This window comes from Agelaius tricolor, unplaced genomic scaffold, assembly GCF_023055355.1.
Source record: "Agelaius tricolor isolate 1412-34295 unplaced genomic scaffold, bAgeTri1.0.p SCAF_2, whole genome shotgun sequence".
Lineage (NCBI taxonomy): Eukaryota > Metazoa > Chordata > Aves > Passeriformes > Icteridae > Agelaius > Agelaius tricolor.
The window spans coordinates 29,884,587-29,903,697 of NW_027269262.1; the positions used below are offsets into that span (position 1 = coordinate 29,884,587).

Genomic DNA, 19,111 nt, shown 5'->3' on the forward strand with positions numbered 1-19,111 from the left:
AAAGAAAATGGTTAGACACTGGATTTATTTTGCATTTTTCTCTGAGTTTTGAATGCAGGCTGTTAAAATTGGTCTATCCCTTAAAACTGGTCTATCCCTGAGCATTGATTACTTGGATATGTGCACCTTCAGGACACAGCAATAAAAGAATACCATTTCATTTGGTACAACTCACTGTAGAGGAAATGATGCTTGACATATCACAGATAAAAATAAATATTAGAAAAATATACACCAGAATGCTGCATACCAAGAACTCCAATGAGACTTTTACAATTTTATAAGCTTGGATGTGTGTGAAAGAAAACAGTGAAATTTGCTTTGCAGCCAGGTTACCAACCTTACCTCATGCTGAATAGCACTTTACTAAAAAGCACTTTACAAAGCACACCACACATTTACAGTTCAACATGATGCAGCAGGAGAGAACCTATTCCAAAATGTGGAGTAAAAAGGCTTTTCTACAGATGTTATGCAGAAGTTGAGCAGAAGTGATTAAGGAAAACAAGTCTGTAGCCACAATCCCAGTCACACAGGGATATTCAAATTAGGTCCTCTGGAACTGCTTCTGGAAGTGACAGCAAACAAAGAAAGTGCTGTGCCAGAGACAGCATGGGAAACCCATTTCAATTAAACAAAGAAATAGGTCACTGTGCAATGTATGTGATGAGTTTTCTTAAGAAAGAAAATAATTTCTCAAGAAAGTTTAGTGCAGGTCTAAGAAGAGCAACAGCACAGAAGAAAAATGGGTGAATCTAAATATCAAACAGACTTTACAGCCTCTTGGACAAACAAATGAGAAAATCATGGCCTCTCAGGTGAGACATTTCAGCTCTGCAGGGTATCCCAAGATAAGAGACTGGGAAACTGGTAATCACAGCTGCACTACAAGCAATCCAGGTGCTGCCATGGGAGGCAACAGCATCGCCTCTTGTGTCTCCTCCTGCCTCAGTACCATCAACCATGCCCACCATTCTTCTCTAGGTAGCTGCTTTCATTAAGCAAACACAGGAACTCTGCTAGCCCATTCTGGTCAGAAAGGAATTTCTGAACGAGGTGGTTTTTGAAGGCTAGTGAAGATTTATCACACTGTAGGGAAAATACAATTTGAAATAAACATTGACAAAATTTTCCCAACTATAAGTGTTAATTTTTGAGTTCAGAATGACTTAATTTTTCAAATAAAATTCATTACGCCCCTCAACTAGATTTTTCTATAAGATGATTGTCTGTTTTCTGTTGCAAGAATCACCACCTAAAATTTATAAAATAAAATCATGAGATGACTAGTGCTCCAGTACATATGTGTATTACATATACATGAACATATAAAAACCAGATACACTGGTGTAATTAGCTGATTAACAGCCATGCTGTAAATCCACAACATTTTTCCCTCAAACTCTCCCCCCAGATTTCAACACTGCAGATGTTCAAAGTGATGGAACTACCAGACACATAGAGGCAGGTGATTTCCAAATTCTCCTGCTGTAACCTCCTCTCTAATCACCTGCTGGAAGACAGCATACTGTGCCACTCAAATCATCTTTACAATTAACATGCCTCTTCAAATGGCCACTCCAATGAAGAAAGACTATTATCCTCTATCAACAGAAGTACAATCAAAAGTAGTTACTACTGTCTGCAAATGAGCCATTTTTCTGAAGACTGTATACCAAATGCCTCTTCTTCTGTGAAGAAAAGACCTTGCACAAATCAGGAAAATGCAGACACAGGGATATTCCAGTTTGGACACCTAGCATTTTTCTGATAGAAAAGTTATGAAAACTGTTTTGTCATTTATTGAAATAGATACACTTAGCCTGATCTTTAAAGCTGAGATTTTATCAATTCTTAAACTATCTCTGATATATATGTATAAAATAAGCACTGTTCTGACAGCCACCTTCTCCTCAGGTCATTGCATGGTGAACTTTACACAGCAACCTGGAGATGAGCAAATTGAACTGTAACAACAAGTTGAAATAATGTTTGTAAAATGCCTCATTACATCATATATTAATTTTTTGCTTCCCCTACAGACAAGAAGCAACAGACCTTACATTAGGATCCTGCAGACTGGAGGTCTTACTGGGATTTACAAAAGAGGTCTCTTCTTTCACAGCCTGTTAAAAGAAGGAGCCAAAGTTTAGTACAACATCCATGCACTTAGGATAATACAACTGTTTATTAAAAAAATATTCCTGTAAGCAGCTCAGAAAACTGCAGCACCCAAAATGCCTACTCTGTCCAGATGAGAAACACATGATGTTTTCATCACCTACAGCTGAGATTCACTGTGATGAGCAACAATGTACAATGGGCAATAGTATAAGGGAGAGAGAGATTGGTACTGGAGGAGAAAGAAAGGAACACTGACATTTATGGCTCCACCAGAAAGCACTTGAGCAGAAATCATACAAAGTCTACACAGACAAACATACTGTAATTGAGCTGTCCTTTCAATTGGAGTAGAATAAATATTTATTCTGAAATAATGATGCCAACTTTTCATTCAGTTTTTGAAAATCTAACTGAAAAATGTGATTCCCTACATATATTCACACTGTATGCACAATTCACAGAAAATCTCACTCACTACTGCTCTCTGCTAAATTACAGAGTCCTGTCTCTCATATGACAGTTTTCTCTCGATTTGAAAATACTAGTATTGCAAAATATCCCCCATGGAAATTCCTTTATTACCTAGGAAATGCCCAATCTGGGCAGGTGTTGATATACTCTTCATATGAGATGCAGTATTCCCAATCCATGTGTAAATGCCAGGGTGAGGACAACACTGCCCCCCACTACAGAAAATACTGACTACAGAGACAAGAGTATTTCCAAATACTCCTCCCCATCAGTCAGGGACTTCTCAGACTGTGACATTTTCACCCTGCTATGTGAACAGAGGGGGACTGAAATAGTCCCACAACAGAGTGGTTTTTCAGTGTTCAGTATCTGAACCACAGTAATTTGAGGCCGTAGGTCCAGATCAAATTAAATTAAATGTGTCAGTCTAATCCTCTTAAAATAGGATGAAACAGATTTCTTCAAATCCATCAAATCCAAATCAAAGGATTTTACAGACACATAAAAATATTGTAATGTTACATAAGACCTTCCATTCAATAAAAATTGAAATATTTTGTTTGTGGGTTCTCATAAGAAAAGGAAACAAAATCAAATCTTAGTTTCTTCTATACCTTAGCGATGAACTAAAATAAAAATATCAGTAGGGATACTCAGTGCTTGGGGAAATCACCCAAGTGTTGGTTTGTTTTCCCCTTATGCTAGAGGGAACAGAACCCTCACTGCCACTTCCCAGATCATTATTTACCAGATCATCAGCCATGGTGGGAAGGGACTGCTCCAGCTTAATTGTGTACACACAATTAACTGTATGGGCAATTAAACTGGAACCACTGGGAACCTGACAGAAAGTGAACTCTGTTCTGGGTTCTTCTCCTCCGGCCCAGGCACTAGCTGAAGTGATGGGTTAGAGGGCATTTTGAGACAAGTCCTTTAGTAGGAAGTTCATCCCTTCCTATTAGAATTGTTGAACCTTGTATATTGATACCAAAGCCCCCATGTGCAGAGAGGGGACCCTCTGACCCTCATCAGCAGCTTTATCCCTCTCCTAGGGGGCTAGTTCACAGAGGAAGCTGGTTTTCAGCTAGGTTACTTGGAGGAGAACAGGATCAGCAGCAGCTACTGGAGAAGCTCCACTGCATGTAGTACCCTTACATATTTGGGTTTAATTTCCCTCAGGCAGAGGTTTTCTCAGTCCTGCACAAACACTCCAGAAATTAAGGAATCAGATAAATGTGAGACATTATCCCTACACCACCATCATTGTAACTCAGCCACCAAATGTTTTGCTGCTAAGGTTTTCAGTGAATTAATGTCACATCATAAACCTTTTGGGGATCAGGAGTTCAATTTTAAAATTTTAATAAATAATTTGTAGCTTTAGGCAATTCAGCTCAGCTTTAGAAAACATTTTTACTAGTTTTCTAGTAGCTCTGTCTTGCATAATGTTTATTCAAACTCTATTGATTTCTTGAAAGGAAAGAAAAAAAGTTTTTAAGGACTTGAGAGAAAGCATTGAAAATCATTCTTTGTTGGCATAGATGAGCAGTGGAAGCAATATTTCTTTGTTCTACAGAAATTATAATGCTTTTTATAAAGCTGTTTGGTTTCTGAAATCTGTAAATGTGAATCCAGCTGTCAGAAACCTAATACAAGGTCTCTTCTTCCACACTGATGTCTTAGCAACATTTTATTGTTAAGCCTGTCAAGCTAGCTGCTTATTATGTGTCAAATTGGTTACTTTTTAAAACTACAAATTTTAGTTCATTCCAATTTTCACGAAAGTAATTGATCTGCATTTTAAGATGCACTTGAACACAACAATGGAAAAGAGATTACAGAGATCAAGAACGCAATGCAGGGGTTGTGACTAGCAATGAAATTATTAAAATTCCACCTCCTTAAATGCAATAAGCCATGGATCTCATTAGCCAGCTGAGAGGGCTTCACTATGTTAGAGCCTTCATGGCTTCTCAGCTCTCTGGCTACATTATTTCTCTCTTTTGTCTTCTCTCCATTGGAAGGCTAAGCCTGCATTTCAAGAAGTCATATATTCCTAAGCAGCATGACCAGTATCCTCTATCAATGAGGAACTTCTCTTGGTGTTAATTTTTCTCCGTTATTACTCAGGTTTTAGAGATCAGAAAATACTCCTGAACCCACAACTAAGCACTGCAGACCAGTGAGCAAGTAATCCCACTCTAAATTGTAAGGAGAGAGGGAGCATGCAAAGAAATGGGGGGGCTTGAACAGCCCCAGGTGATAAAGCCTGTCCTCAGGGTGCCATCGGTGTGCATTAGCAGGTACAGATTAACAAGGATGGGCTCATTCTTCTCACTTTATGCCTTTCCTCCCTAGCTGTGGATGAACAGACACAGGAAAATGTTATAATTGCAACCTCTTCTGCAAAGGGCTGCAGCTGAGAGAAAGTGTACCACCCCTGCATCACTTGAGGGCTTATTGGCTTTTGGGGTGTTTGTACAAAATGAGGTCAGTAAGTCATCACCTGGCAGCCTGTTGCTTTTATTTTGCTTCTTAACACTGCAAGTCACATTCACTGATCACAGAAGGACTCTCTCAGCCTTACTGAAAAGACATGACTGTAGAAGAAGGGTTATGCTTGTAGACAGCCCTTGCAATGTAATTCCCAGATGGTTTGCTGTCATTTGAAAACAAGTGTACCTGCTGGGGCCAGGATTTGGGTTTCCATTGCAGGATGCCTTCCAGCAATGGAAAAAGGGGGTTTAGCCAAGGGTGGCAGGAGGTGCCTGGTAGGGAATGTACACACAGAGCTGGGCAGAGGCTCTCACCCACTGAAAGCCCAGCACTGAGCTGTGTAAGAAAGACAGAGGCAGAAGCAAAGCATGAAGCTGCTTAGGTCTTAACTAAGGCAGATTCTCCTCTCCCACAGAGGCTGCTACTCTGAGGGAGAGATTTCAGCGCATAACAGACCTGGAAGCCCAATTTATACAGAAGCAGATTAATTTAATAATTACCCAAAGAGAAACAAGCTACTTTTCTGGCTACCAGACTGCAAATAAAATTAAAAGTTTATCCATATAATCCATCCACACAATGCCATTCTGGGGTTTTTTTATCTGCATCAGGCCCAGAGGAAAAGAAAAATCATTAATTTTCTGTTTTCATATGCCATTAACTTTCTGGATGATATTAGAAACCAAGAACTACTTTATCATTTTAAGCATTGCTTTATACTATGACAGGACAAGAAACATGACTGGGCAGCAATGCCATTGTACAGGCTCTCTTCACAGATGATTGCTAAGAAATAGTTTCACCAAAGGATGAAAAGAGGAGAAAAGTATATAAATTTTGTCCACAGCTCCCTGAACCATCTACCTATGGGCAGCTGGGAGTTCTCAGACTGCTTTTCAGTCAACTCCTGAGCAGTGCTAATCCCTGCTGCTGTCTTGGCAGCCAGGCCCTTTGGAGACATAGAGAGGGGGTGGATGCTCTAGGGATGCTACACCAGACTCTGCTGAGCTTTCCAGAGGAGGTGGGAACACTTTCTGGCCCCTGAGAGTAATCCCATGCATAAATTCATAAGCCCTGGTGGCTGGATTTGCCTAGTGAACAGCAGCTCCTTCAATTTTCTTCTGAAGAAAGAGTTAGCCCCAGGGTAATGGAGGACAGAACCTTAAAATGGGAATTTGTTGCACCAAGCATATACCAAGAGGGAAAATACAGTAAAGACAGAACTTTGGGTGCAGACTTCTGTGATTTTTGGCAATGGGGCACTGTGCAAGGCAGTCTGTGCTCTTCATGTCTCAAGCAAGCACCATGGGGAGCTAGTGTCACTGTGTCTCTCCTTCTTCACAAGGAGAATTGCTGCGGCTCTCACCTCTACTGATCCAAAATAGGAGCACCTTGGATAAGCAAAAAAACTGCATGAAGAATCAGATCACTGCAGCCCAGGGGGAGTGCCAGGTTCTCATCTGAGAATGACAAGGGTCTAGAAGGCTCATAGGAAACATATGATGGCCCTTATTTAGCAATTTCACAAAGTTCTCAGTTGCAGAAAGGAAGGGAGAGCAACACAGCTTTCACATGTTTGGAGATCTTCAAAGGTAAGGAAGGAATGACTCTCACCACAGTGGCCTGGAAATACTTCTCTGTCTTGGCTCTTTCTGAATCTGTAATGATGGTAAGGAGGCCTGAATCATATTTGATTTTTCAGCTCTTTATCAACAATTTAATCTTTTGTCAGCCATGCCAAATGTTGGCTGATCTCATTAGATAATACAGGCTAAGGAACATGTCATCAGGAAGAATGTTCTGCCAAGGTAAACCTACCTTGGTGATTTAATATGTCAAATGTAACTTCTCAGGCAGAAAAGCATGATGTTTATGTCTCTTGGGAGCAGACTACTCTGTTTTTTTTCCCCTCTGAACGAGGTATAGCGCCATGAGCTATGGCGAGGCTCTTACACATCAAGGCAATTAACAGTACTTGTCTCATCATGTCCTGGCCAACTCTCAGAGAGGAGACAGAGCTGACATACCCACAGCTCTGGGAGTCTTGTGACACCACTGCCACATTTGCCTCCACTATTCCAGGGAATAAACTCAAGATCTCATAAGTTCCCATAATCTGTTTATATACATCTTCACTCCCCTTCTGTACCTCCAGCAAGGCTGCCACAATTCCTTCCCTGATTTTGAGGTATCATTGCTGACGCTCTTCTAATGAGCTGCCATGTATCATATATTCATCACACACAATCAAAATCTTGTATTTTTGTACCTGTGGAACCATGAAATTCCTGTAGCCTCACTTTTTAAGTTGAGCAAACCTGTTTCGACGTAGCAACTGAACACAGAGAATTTGAAGCTGAGCCATTTTTAAATTCCATTGTTATGAACAATTATAACTGATTCGATGTTGCACTTGCTGCTGTTCCAGCTGAGAGTCCCAGAGCAGTTGCTTCTTTTTACCTAGCCTGAAACTTGACAGTGAGGTTATTGCTCATCCAAGTGGGTGACTAACAGCAACAGCTTTAGCAAGAAAGGCACAGTGTACATAAGGAGCTGTGGAAGCTTCCCCCACAGCCTGAACACCTCAGCTGTGACCTGCTATGCTCACATAATTTCAGTTCTGATCTCTGTGCAAAGACTGTCAAATTGTGCAGTAGCTCAGTGCTGTGAATAAAGACGGATGGAGAGAGGGAGGAAAGGAGGAAAGGAGGAAAGGGAAGCAAACAGCAACTACTTCATGATGGAAGGAGCCTGAAATGTTGGAAAAGCTGATCCTTTCAGGGTACTTAAGTCAACATCTAGTGAAAGCTGAGAATTCCTCTGGGTATCCAGAAGGATTTGTTTAAGTCCTATAATAAGAAAGATCACATATGATTATAAATCCTCAAGTGTCTTCCCCTCACCTACTCTATTTTCATTCATGACCTGATTAGGGCTTGAATCCAGATCTCCTTAAGTGAATAAAGTTCCAAAGACCCAGCTTACATAAAGACGGGGAATTTTTTCTAGAAATATACGGCAAAATCATCTGGACTTTGAAGATGACAAGTCCTTACACTTGGCTTATTCCTTAAAGGAGGCAGAACACTAAAAGAGACAAAGAATTGTCAAAAATGTATTAATGACAGACTGGCACTGTGGATCAACTCACTTCTGCACCTTTTCTACCATAAATAATGCATAGATGCCAGTCTCATTTACATCGCAGCCATGGCTTGTATCTATGTAGAGAGCACAGGATGACACCGGTATCCTGCATGACCTGAGGTATTTTCTGTACCATGGACCTGTCCTTTCCTCAAGACAACTCTAAACAGCACAGACAACCTGCACTTACTCACATATTTGCAGAACTTAAGGCAAAACTACATGATATTTGGCCTGTACTTGTTTCTAGGAAAGGGAGAAAAAAGAGAGAGATGGCTATCGACCTGGCATAAAAATTTGCATGTGTATAGGCTTGTCAAGAAAGTTAGAGTGTGAAAGGAGTTAGAGGACTGAACGTCCCTTTGTTCAGCCTAAATGTCCCTTTGTTTACTGAGAACCAAGGCAGGGGAATCAATGGCTTGAGAACCCAAACCCGGCTGATTGAAGATACCTCTCCCTGGCCAAGAGTTTCCATCGGGGTTGAAAAGGGAGAAATAAATGAGATTTTGTATGCTCTTTTGTAAGGACCCTGCAGCTCCAAACCACCTTTTCTCACCACTTTTTTTTTTTTTTTTTCTCAGCGAACAACCCATAATGTAGCTCATAGTAATGTCACGTTTATTTGTCTTCTATAAACTGCACTGCAAAAATGTACCTGCAAAATGAGCTTGGCCTTCCCGTGTCTGCAGACAAGAGGAAGATGTGAGTGATGCAAAAATCAGCTGCAGAAGAAATCTCTGAGAAAAGGGATCCTTCCCTGTGCTAACCTGCTGGACACACATCAACCCAAGGATTTAGGAAAGCCTGGGTAACAGGTACAGAATACAGACACCACTTGTGGATGACAAACTGCTAGAACACTGCCTGCCAAAATAAAAAGCCCTGCTGAGATAGCTGTACATTTGCTCAGGATCCTGTGCTTAATTTTAAGGATAATTAGGATTTGTCCAAAGCCAAAATGGATAAAAATAACAACTGAAACCTTCAAGTATCTTTCCTTCATCACTTGGGCCATGAACTTTTTGGCAAAAGGGACTCTTTTTTTGATACCAACAAGTTATCTCTGCTCAATCACAGCATTTCAGCACTGACTCATGCAAGCTGCAAAGGGGTTTTAAATGCTAGGGAGAGCTGGTCTTTTGTATTCTGACAGCTCCTTACTGCAGCTTTATAGGAGTACCTCTCAAATGAAGAGCCTGGAATATATGCAAAAAAAAAAAATAAAAGACATGTCAGTTGCTTCACAGTATTTAGGGCTCCCCTGGAGCTTAATTATGTGGGAACTGTGACATGTAGTCTGTCAGCTAAAAGGTGGCAGATCCCTGTGGCACAGTTTGAGAGGTGTGTTGTGAAACATTACTCATTTGCTCTCATGCTACAGGTAAGTATGGCATGCTCTGTGCAAGCCACAGGTTCCCACAGCTGCATGTGGGCTCCTCACGTTTCTCATCTGTGGTGCCCATGGCAGTGAGCTCCTAGATCCAGCTTCCAGCATCCCTGTGCATGCTGCAGTTTGATTCTACATTTAGATGAGTAGCACATAAACATTCCCATCTTCACCAAATAAAGAAAAACAACAACCCTCACTCATGTTTCTGCTGCTCTATAACTCTAAACCAAAAGCAGAGCTAAGTGATCAGCACCATAACCTTACAAATTTTCTGTCTGTAACTCAGGGCTATAACTATGGGAGATGTATTGTCCCCTAGGAATGTGATAAGCTCTTTGGCACAATTCTGAAATGAAAAAGCACAGAGATCATATTTCAGGATATATTTTCAAATGTCTAGCCACATTTTCCCTGGTTTCATTTTTTAAATCATAAGCACTGGAATCATTCATTTCTAAGGCTCTCTCTTGTGTTGGTGCCTAGCTGCCATAAAAAAAAAAGCAAACTACAAAAAATTTCTGTCCCAACTTATATTATCCATTTGAAAACATTTACTCAGTTCTCTGAATTAACAAGGAACAGCTTCTTCTTCTACTACATGCAGGAGGTGCTTTCATAAACTTGTCACATCCTGATGTTAGTAGCATATGGTATTGAAAATATTCCTACTGCTTGAAGGGAGAGCTGTTACAAATACTTCAAGCAACAGTTTGTTAATTTTGGATGTGATCCTACAGTGCACCAATATTTTTCTCATGCTTTTAAACCTAACCATATAATGAAAATGCCCCATGAAGTTTCAAAAAGAATGAGTTAGACCATAGATTTTTTGGGGCCCTTAGAACATTTCCTTTCAAACACCAATGTGCATAAGACAGAGTGTTTCTTTCTTCTTCTTTTTACAAACTAGAGAAGCAAGTTCTCGTTTTTTCCCCCTTCTTTTATTTTTTTATTTTTTGTGCTATCATTAAATATGGAAATAACTGTGCTCTACATGAGGAAAAGCTAGACTGCCTTGCTTTACAACTTGAGGAATATAGGCTGTGCCTTAGAGACCCTAGATATACCTCTTGCTCTGGCTGCCTAGTAAATTGAAATATGACAGTACAAAAAAGAAGAGATGAGAAATTGGAGTGTTAAGAATAAGGGCAGAAGGCAAGACTTCTAGGAGATATAATATGGAACTGGCATCAAAAGATAGAATTGGGCAGAGGACAACATCATTAGTCCTCCAGATATACTGGGGAGCAATATATGGGGTCAAAGAGGGGCAGGATCACAGCCCTGGGGGAATATATGGAGTAAAGTAGTTGTCTTCCATGAAGAAAATTATTCCTTATCTGCTCCCTTGAAAGGATGCTGTGTCTCAGCACTGCAATTCCATCCCAGGTCACTTTTCCCAGAAGATGACTGAACTGCCACTGGGAAATGGCTTAGCTATTGGTATTCAGCTAGTTGTCTGGGGCTGGGGGCAGGTAGAGAAGATAACTGGGTGGATTTATGGTATCTAATACCATAAAGGGGTTTGTCAGGTCCTCCTCTAGCAGCTTTCCCTTCTCCCACCTTCTAGAGGATAAACGTTGTGTTTCCACTGGCTCCTTCACCATGACCATTTTTCCTACCTTTTTCAGTGCTTGTGTAGCCACAGCTTCTTACTGTAACAGCTGATCACTGCCTGGGCTCTGCCTGCTTTTTTTGCAATGTATCTGATATTTTGTAATTGACAGGAGGGGAGCTCAAGTGCAAAAGAACTCATCTCTAGTCACACAGGTAATTTTGTGGCTAAGCAGGTAGTTGAATGAGGATTTCTAAGATTAAGGTGACTTCCTATTTTACTGGCTATAAATCTTAAGCCACACTTTGTTAGCAATGAAATTTTCAGGGATTTCAAACTGAACCCTATGCCATTATTTTCCCACAATATATGCTATGGTGCAACAGTCTTCTTTACCCTCCTTCCCCTGAAATAAGATTTTTCTCATTGAGGCCAAGTCCACAGATATCTACTTAATCCAATTTGATTTTTAAAGCCTTGTGAAAAACAACACAGGCAAGAAGGAAAAGAGGAATGCTCAATTTGCTGTGAAAATTATTTACAACACAACAACAGCTAAAGAATATGGTTATGGCAGAAAAAGCAACCCAGGATGCTTTCTCTTGGAAAGCCTCAGACTGAAAAATTAAGGCAGAGCAGGTCAACTGAGAGATGCATACGTTAAGCACATTTCCTATCTTGCCCTAATAATGTATTCTGAATGCAGCAGCACACACTGCTTTCAGCCTTTAACTAGCCAGTCAAACATGACCATTAAGCATATTCAGAAGGAAATACAAATATGAGAAGTATACCATGACATCCTGTAGAAAAAAACATACAGGAAAAACAGAAGGTAAACCCAAGGGCAGAAATATGCTACATAAAAAACAGTTGATACAACACAGAGTTCAGAGAGGTGAGAGAACTGCTTTAAGCAAAAACAAAAAGACAAAAAAATCACCCAAACAACTCCTTCCTCCTTATGCTGCCAGATTTATGGTTTCTGCTATTGAAATCTAAGGCAGTGAGAATAACCAGATTTTGATGCTTACTTAGATCTAGCTAGACCAGATGTAATGTAGCTCTCAAATGAAAGATCTGCCAGGGAACAACAAATACACAAAGCTGATTGTTAACCAAGTCCTTTGCAGGGCAAGCTGACCTGGTACTTTATTGTGAAAAGAAACAAAGCAATGGAAATACCAACATAATTTGTATTCAAAGAGAATAGTGTGCTCCATGATACCACAGGAACATGGGATAACATTATAAAAATCTTTTTACCTCTATTTTTCTTCCTAAAACTTTGTATTTGGCTTTATTTTTTGGCACTGATGGCATTATCTTTTGTCCACAAATTTCACTTAAGAAGAATCACATATTTTAGGTTTCAACTCTGACCGGGAAAATAACTTTTTACAGTCATGCTATTTAGCATCAGTTTTCAGTTGTATGGCATTATTAAAAGAGTATTTTTGAAACAGGATGTATCTAATGTAAACATTAACCAAGCAGTGAAAATAGAAGCTTAAAATTTAGTTAAAAGCACATGAACAAGTAGGAAAGCAAGAGACTAGCTAATATTTCACACTCAGGTATCTAAAGATCATCCCCTGAAATAAAGGTTGAATTTGGATATATAGATATTATCATTAGAAAAATCTTAAACCCAGTTTCCATGAGTAGTGGGTAGCCTGAGAAAACTCCAGAGGTTACTCTTTCTAAGCTATAAAGTAACTAAAAGCTAGAGTGACAAAAACAGAGTTTTCCTGAGGCCATCTTTCCTATTTTCTCAGCCTCTCCTGGCTGTATTAATCATGCCAGTAAAGATAAATTTCCTACTTCCACCATATCAATCATTTTGAGTAACCTGGAGAAACTGCAGAACAGCTGGAGAACACTCTGTCAATGTGCATACTTGACTAAAAATTACACACTTCCTCAGGAGGAATGATGGGATTTTGGAAGACTGGTGAAAGCTATGCAACAACTAAAAAAGCAGAGTATTAAACTCAGATTACCTGGGCACCTACTCTAAAAGCAGCTTCCACTTGAGCTTTGAGGATGTTGCACTTCAAATGGTCAGGTACAGATGAAGGTGACACAGGGGCATGAAGAGTCTTTTCTGATACCTTCTTGTCTTCAGCCTGCATTTATTAAAAAAAAATGACATACATTAGAAAGATAAGTTCATAAAATTATCAAAGGTTAAATTTTTACTTAATAATAATTTAATAATTTATGACTTAATAATTTAACTTAATAATAACTTAATAATTACTTGTAATAACTTGATTCAGCAACACTGGCTAAAACTTCCATATTCATACTCTGAAAGATACATCTTAGAAGATTTTGAAATATTTAATGACTTGATACTATGTTCAAGACAAGAATAACCCCAGGGAAGCCTAAGTAATAGAAGCAAGAAAATGATGTGGAATGAAGATACATTAAAAAAGCCCAGCCAGGCCCTGGAGTGGTTGAGCAAACCTGTGATCACACCGAGGAAACAAAACATTGTCTCAAAATATCCCACAGAAGGCAGAAGAGCAAACAGCACAATTATAGTGGCTTTTTACACCACCCTTAAAATGCAAAGCTTTGCCAGGTTAACCAGAGAAATGTGAAGGAATCTCCACTTAATTGCAAGCCAAACAAAATCTCCTTCATCAGAAGGAAAAGGAAAATCAAGGAACTTTAAACATTGCTCATGCTGTTTCCACCTGATATCAATCCTTTACCTACGCAGTGATCTGAATCAGAAATTTTGGCCTCAGGATAGCTAGTGTAGTGCCCTGGTCAAACATGACCTAAAGGTTCTGTGCCTTGAACAAACTATATCCAGCAGAAATGGCACATTAATAAACTTCTCATGCAGAAAAGGAAAACAAAGACAATGTAAGAATAATGTATCAACAAAGAGAGTATGGTGAGACCTGGATTGTAAGCATGAACTCAAACAACGCAACTGCAATATGGCACATATTTTTAGAGAATAATTGGGCAATGCTATTACAGCCATTGCAAACTTTCCTATTCTTCCTGGAAGTGACATCTGAATTAGAGATGAGTAACAGCCCAGATTGTGCATTCATTTTCTGCTCTCCTGGCTGAGAAGGGTGAGTGGTTGTATACATCCAGACAGAGCAGATATAAAATGCTGTCATTCAGATTTCAGCCACAACAGGTATAATGCATCAGTACACCAGGTCTAGTGATCCTCAAGGTTCACATCTGCCAAGTATTTCAAGACAGAACCAATCATTTTTTTTGCTACTGAAATTACCATGTGATTAGCCCTTTAGCTTCAAAATCTGTCTCCTTTATCCTTCCTTCTGCCCTCCCCCATGGCATGCCACTGGCTGATGGTAACTACAATCTTACAGACTCTTTCCTCGAGCAAGCACAGACAAATGGGAATATAAAGATTTGGCGAACACTTTCTGCAAGTGGAGCAAGTCACAAAAGCAATTGTGTTGCCTGAGGAAACTGTTCAGCAAACACTGGGGAGGGAAAGAGCCAGACCTAAGCAGAACTCTGTTGAGACTGCAAGATATTTATGTGTAAGCAAAGTTGGTCTAGCAGCCTTCTGCATCCAAAATTCCATAGCTGCCAGGTATGATTTTGAACTGTCTGTTAAAGGACTGCTCGTCATGAGATTTTTTTTTCTCTGCCAAATTTCTAATAATTCTTACATGTTTATTTGTCAAGCTACATTTACTTTTTTTAAGGGAAGATATATTTGGACTTCTCATTCTCCCCAGTCTCCTCCTAAGGGAAAAAGAGAATACATAAAATGAAAAGTGACAGTGTCTAGCTGGAGCAACTTATGGAACTGTAGTCATCTATTCAGTCTTGATTAAAACAGTAGTTCAGCAAGTATATGGAATAAAACCAATGCTCCAAACCCAAACATGAAATATTTGATTGCCATAGGTGTCTTTTCTAGGCTACTTGTGAAGATGAGAAGGGGAGATAATCAAAAGGACAAAATTATTTGTAAAGAAAGCACAGCTTTTACTTTACTGATATTCTTGGTAGACAAAGTGAACCCATTTCAAAAAGGCTGTTATTACTGCCAACGCTCATGTGTATTGATTTCTAACAGCTGAAAAAACAATACATTAAACAGTGGCATTTCTAAAGGCCATGCAAAATCTCACCTTTGTTTTAACACTGTATACTAATTAAATAACATTTCAGTCAAGCAATAATAGACAATGGTATTTTACTTGCTATAGCAAGACAATTGAGGCTTGTTTAGGAGACAAGCTTGTTTCATAACAAGAAATGTTCCCAAGTCCCATCCCTCTGTTCTTCAGATGGATATAAATGTTTTTCAGTTCCACTGTTCTTCTTCCACTGCCCAATTTTCCCACATTGACCAAGAGGAAGATAAAAACTCCCAGGGCTGCCCTATAGCTGGGAATACTCGAAAGATCTAAATCTCCTGCTGTATTCAGTATTGTGCAGATGACTCCATTTAACAGAGATCCCCAGTGTGAGATCTGATGTGCAAGTCCCACATTGAGATTCTTGAGAGGTCCAAACACTGATGGTGGCTGACCTGGCTGAAAGAGAAAGCTGCTGCTAGAAGGTGCACACTTCTCAGAAGCCAGTGCTGGGTATTCAGTTCTGCTTTAGTCCTCGTTTGGGTCACACTTTACGGCTTCACCTTCAGGCAAGCAAAACTTGCTTTGCTTGCACTGCATCAGGAGCAGCAGCAGTGACTGGTCAGACATGAAGAGCAGACACTGCTGCAATTGCTGCTCAGCCTCGTCCTGCTCAGCAGCTGCTGAGCCAGCAACCAAAGGCCAACATATTCCCCTGCCCCAGTGGAAATGTCAACTGCATACAAACCACACACGGGGCACGGGAATACTTGGCCTGACCCAGGCCTTCTTCAACTTCTGAACACATGTCAAAGGTTTCTTTGCCTGCCTGCCTGGGCAAGTGGCAGTCTTTTCTGCCACAGAAAAGCACATCCTGAATCATTGCTGAATTCTGCTCTCCCACAGCTGATTAGCTGAGACTATTACACACAGAGTCAGTAGCACTGAGTATCCAGATGAAAAGTAAACTTTAATCACAGAATAAAGTAGCATCTCCTTATTGCAGACTATTAGCTCTTCTAAGCATCTATATAAGCTCCTATTTTTCCCTAATGCCACTAATCTTTACATACAAGCTCGTTCATCTCCCAGTTTAACTCCTAAAGTATAACTGTCATCAAGAATGCAAAAGAAAATATTTCACGGCTACAAAAGTGCATGCAGAATCTTCTGTGGTTCATTTCACTAGTTTGTAAGAAAATCAAAGATCTAAAACCTGTCTGCATTAGGAATCTCCACAGAGTATTGCTACAAGAATGAAAGCTGTATTCTACTTTATTTTGCTGTATAATAAATAAATTTTATATTTCCAGAATCCTCACTGCTCGCAGCATAAAGAGAGTGGCTATTCATCTATTGAGCCAGGCTGGCAGTTATTAACATTTTGTTTTAATTTATACACTCAGAGTATTGTATTTGGAAATTATTACAATGCTAAGCATGGCAGGATGTTAATGAACCTTCCTATTTTATAATTTTTTATTACACAATTCAAAAGAATCTTAGATGCCCCTTTCAAGTGAAAGTCCTAGAGTCAAACTTGCATTTGAAAGAGATAATATTCTTGCTTAGAATTGCAATTTAAACTCATCCTAAAAGGTTTAGAAATTAAGAAAAAACCCATTAGGATTCCTGATAAATCTCCAGTTTTCCATATTCAATTCTGCTGATCTCAATAACAGCAATGTGTTTACATTTTTTTACCATCAATGCAGAATTTTATTTTTCCATGGAAATAGAACACTGGAAAATTGCATTTAAATGGAAAAAGTCAAACAAGCTCAGATATATACACATATAAAATTAGAGGCATTTTTTTCTTTTTCAACTGAAGTCTTACATTTGCTTTTTCTCCTCCCAAACATTTACTTTGAATTCAATTACATTTGCTGATACTAGAACTGAAGGCAGATTTATAGAGTGTCAGATAATGATGACACTGACTTTGGTTTGCAAAGCTAAGTGAATATTAAGTACACATACAGAATATAAAAATATTTACAAGAAACATGGTGATACCACTCCTGTAGATAACATTTCCAAGCTCTGCTTTAAAAGGTTCATGCTTTGTTCTGCATCAAACTTTGTACCAAAGGCAAGATTCATGATCTTGTGCCTCTGTGAATTTATTGATAGCCTCTTCTTAGACAAACAACATGTTTAAAACATGTATTTGACTGGAGATAACTGAAGAATAGAATGAATATTTTCTTTCAGAATGCAGGTCTATTTTTGTCACTAGTCATCACTACTAGTGGGAGGTAAAATTTTAACAAACACAAATATATAGGTTCTGAAAACACATTAGCTAACTGAGATTTCCTGGGACTCAACTACATCTGCAAATGTGCATGGAAATCTACAGACTCTTTTGCCCCTTTTTCACCAGAAAATGTATTGCTTTTAACCATGTGACAGCTAACACCAATTATGAACAGATACCACAATTATAAGACCTGTACAATTATGTGTTACTCTTATTTGAGTTAAAGTTTACAAGCAGAAACTGCATCTTCTTTATTAGAAAAAAAGTACAATTGAAAAACAAATAAACAAACCCCTCATTAAGCTGTCAGACACAGAATATTTTCCTCAGGTTAGCTATTACTTGGTCTAACAAAAAATATAACTCCCAATAAGTCTTGTTATGCTTATATCCTTGGAGTAAATCTCTTTAATTCTTGGTATAAAATTTATTTTATAAAATGCTCAATGTTAATAAATTCTACTTCTGTCACTGCTAGCTGCATGACAGTCTTAGAGGACCATGGCAGCCTTTTTTCCTGGATATACCCTCTGATGTGTGCACCACACAGAAGAGTCTCAGGTACATCAAAAAGGTGGGTTTCATTTTGTCAGTTTTCTTAAACTACAAATGATTTTTGAAACCCCAGTGGCTTTGGACATTGCTGTTAAGCAGGGAGCAGGTAGTTCCACAGATTTTTGCAGGTGGTGTCATTTGGAAGCAGGCAATCTGTGTAACAGGGCAGTCCTATAATATTTATAGGACTATAATACTTTTGCCCTGCTAGCAAAAGGCCATAAATTCTGAGCAGAGTTTGCAAAGATGTTAAGGCTCATCTGGCTAGCTCTCTCTGAACCTTTCTCAATCTGCCTGCAGCTTTGTTCTACTAAGTTTAGCTGTAGCAGCAATAATTTTATATAAAAAATACCAGTGTTCTTTGTAGAATAAGGTATTTAGGACTCTAACACAAACATGTAGTTTAAAACAATGTAGGGCTGATATGAAAACAGGGGCTTTGAGAAGGGAAGACACAGGACATGGTCTAGAAGAATGCTGATATGGAGTGGTAGGGCAAAGGGCACAGTCTGGCACTGGGGACTCAAGGCTGTAAAGAACTCACCAATGGCGAGTTAAAGTGCAGACCTGAACCTGGACAAAATTGAGTTTAGGGGCAATAAAGAGAGTGAAGACATAATATATAGCATATATATGTAAAAGCCACCATGTACAGTAAATTCAGGTGTAATGCAAAGATGTAGACCAGTGAAGAAAGAGCAAGATGCAAAAGCTTATTTGAAAACATACAAAAGGACCCAAAGTATATTGTAGACTGAGGAGAAATAAGAAAACATGAATATGCCTGGATAGATCATTGGAACAGGATGCCCAGGGAAGTGCTTGAGTCACCATCCCTGGAGGTATTTAAAAGACATGTAGATGTGGCACTGAGGGACATGGTTTAGTGTTGGACTTGGCATTGCTGGATCAACAGATGGACACAATGGTCTGAAAGGTCTTTTCCAACCTAAATGGTTCCATGATTCTATGACCATCATAATTCCCCCTTCTGACCCCATCAAAATGAA

General features: G+C 39.3%; 1 protein-coding gene across 6 annotated transcripts in view; it reads right to left on the minus strand.

Annotated features, from left to right (window-relative positions):
• The window catches only part of EPB41L4B (erythrocyte membrane protein band 4.1 like 4B), a 194,265-nt gene that overhangs the window by 44,280 nt on the left and 130,874 nt on the right, over positions 1–19,111 (minus strand). For all 6 annotated transcript variants that reach the window (XM_071455149.1, XM_071455126.1, XM_071455107.1 and 3 more), the window contains 2 exons: positions 13,187–13,312; positions 2,059–2,126 (listed from right to left, as the gene is read on the minus strand). In XM_071455149.1, coding sequence (XP_071311250.1) covers positions 2,059–2,126; positions 13,187–13,312 — 194 coding nt within the window. The remainder of the gene's footprint in view (positions 1–2,058; positions 2,127–13,186; positions 13,313–19,111) is intronic.